Consider the following 2239-nt stretch of genomic DNA (forward strand, 5'->3'; position numbering starts at 1 on the left):
CTGAAGATGACGCGTCGAGAAGTACGACGGATCTTCCGACTCGCTACCCGAAAGGGTATGTCAGCTAGGCAGATATCCGCTGCACTAGATGGTAAAGTAAAGCGAACTTGTGTCCTAACTGTTCTCAAAATGTCCAAATTTGCGAAGTACATCAAACGCCGCTCGGGACCTCGGCCGACGTCCGAACATCGAAAGTGTCGTGTCGAATTCGCGTCCAAGCAGCTCAACACGCTCGAATCCATGAAGACTACGCTCTTTACCGACGAAACGAAATTCAACCTGGACGGTCCTGACGGTTACCAATACTACTGACATGATTTGCGCAACGAGGTCGAGTGTAGCGACATCACTCCAGTGGCGTCAAAGGGTTATCGACCAATCAGACGTCAGTTTACGACCAAGCTCGATTGGCGTGCGGCGTGCTCGGCCATGGACACCAGAAGTTCCTTCTGCAGAGCGCACGTATGTATAGCATTAGATATAGTATAGTCACAGTAGTCATGCATGTAGATGTAGATAACGCCAATCAATCAGTTTTACGATATCCTCTGCGTTATCAACTCCCTACAGTTGGTAGCACTCACGGTTGACAAAAAGGACTTACTTCCAGGGGCATAGCTCATGTGTCACACATATACCCCAGCAGGTCGTCCTTGAAGGGGAACAATGACTTCCGCCCCTGGCCGCCCAGTGTTGCCAAGCGGCCATGGCGGCGGCTGGCCAGAATCTTCGCTTCTTTCGCTCGCGATCCTTTCCACGTCCCTGGAGTGATTGGCGTGCTGTTGGCAACACTGGTTGTCGTTGAGGACGGACACATGAAACTTCTTAAGGAGCGCCTTGCGCTCAGCGTTCGTGTAACGCCGCTGCTGCATGGTGGCTGACGCTACCTTTCGTCAAATGCCATTTTGACATGGACGTCCAAGTTTCAAATTTCAAATTGAGTTGGGCCAATCACAGCTGAGCACAATCTTTGATTAATGCAGTCAATTTAATCCAATTGGATCTATTGTTACAATCCCCAGGATTCGAAAAAATTATTTTATTCACGAGTGCTACTTTCGTCGAGTTTTTCTGGCAAACACTGTAAATCAGCACACAGATTTACTGATTGGCCAATTTACTGGGCGCAGTGGAGATGCTATTTACAAACGTGATAATTATCCCATACTATTAATAGTAATATGGACGGAAGAAAATAGAGTCATCTTGTTGGCCAAAATACAACAAATATTCCTCCAATTTCGAAGTACGCTGACCAATTACATCGCGTAAATTAGGCACAACTTCGGGTGATAGTGTGGCTTAAAATCTATCGTTAACTGTAGCCCCTGTCACAGCACCTCCTGTAGTTGGACATTTTTTCGTAATCGTACGTCTGAGTTGTACAGTACACCTGCCCACAACATACAGTGCGACCAGGAATTCCCTGAGAGCAATAGTTCCACTGTTACTAGTACTTACGAAATCATTTCACTTGTTCTTACTATGCCATAGTTAAATGCAGTTTTAACCAAACCAACACCTTCGGGTTAACTGTAAGTACTGTACATTTGCCATGATGGGGTCAATTTGTGCCAATCTATGGATACAGGATTTCTGTCCGACTTTTTCATGATCAAATTAATTTTTAGCTTTAGACTTACCTTTTGTATCGAAAGCACATTCCAATGTGCTTTGATATTAGTGAACGAAAAAGTCGGACGTTTGTCCGGCAATGGCTTTGCGAATACTCTCTATTAATAGAGAGTATTCGCAACGTCGTTTCTTTTATCAATTAGAGAGTATTCGCAACGTCGTTTCTTTTATCAACTTCAAATTTGATAACTTCAAATTTGCATAGTCCATCCGACTTTTTATACTAATGTACAGTTCACAGCCTGGGTATTTCTCAGGATCGTCCATCCCTGTCCGATATTTCTCAAGATCGTCCATCGAGAAATATTATTATTCCAAAGGAGGGAAAGCAATTCCATTGGTCAAAAGTAAATCGAGTGAAACAGTAAAACCACTCGAACTTATTTCACGTTTTGCGGCCGACCACAGACTTTTGGGCAGGCGACAGTTGCGCACAGCCGTCCTGGTCCGACGATGCGACACCGGACACATGAGGTAGCGATTGCCATTCACTCTACCTGTATGCCAGGCTCATCCTCTTGCCTGTGCGCAACTGTCGCCTGCCCAAAAGTCTGTGGTCGTCCGCAAAACGTGAAATGAGTTCGAGTGGTTTTACTCTTTGACT

At 45.3% G+C, this 2239-nt stretch overlaps 1 protein-coding gene across 1 annotated transcript; it reads right to left on the reverse strand.

Annotated features, from left to right (window-relative positions):
• Positions 1-386: 386 nt before the first annotated feature.
• H257_14168 (hypothetical protein) lies at positions 387-872 on the reverse strand (the record flags this gene model as incomplete). Its single annotated transcript, XM_009841923.1, has 2 exons — positions 387-449; positions 639-872. 2 exons carry the CDS (start codon positions 870-872, stop codon positions 387-389), a joined length of 297 nt encoding a protein of 98 aa, XP_009840225.1.
• Between the last annotated feature and the right edge of the window lie 1367 nt (positions 873-2239).

Source organism: Aphanomyces astaci (assembly GCF_000520075.1).
Source record: "Aphanomyces astaci strain APO3 unplaced genomic scaffold supercont1.54, whole genome shotgun sequence".
NCBI classification, from domain to species: Eukaryota; Oomycota; class Saprolegniomycetes; order Saprolegniales; family Verrucalvaceae; genus Aphanomyces; species Aphanomyces astaci.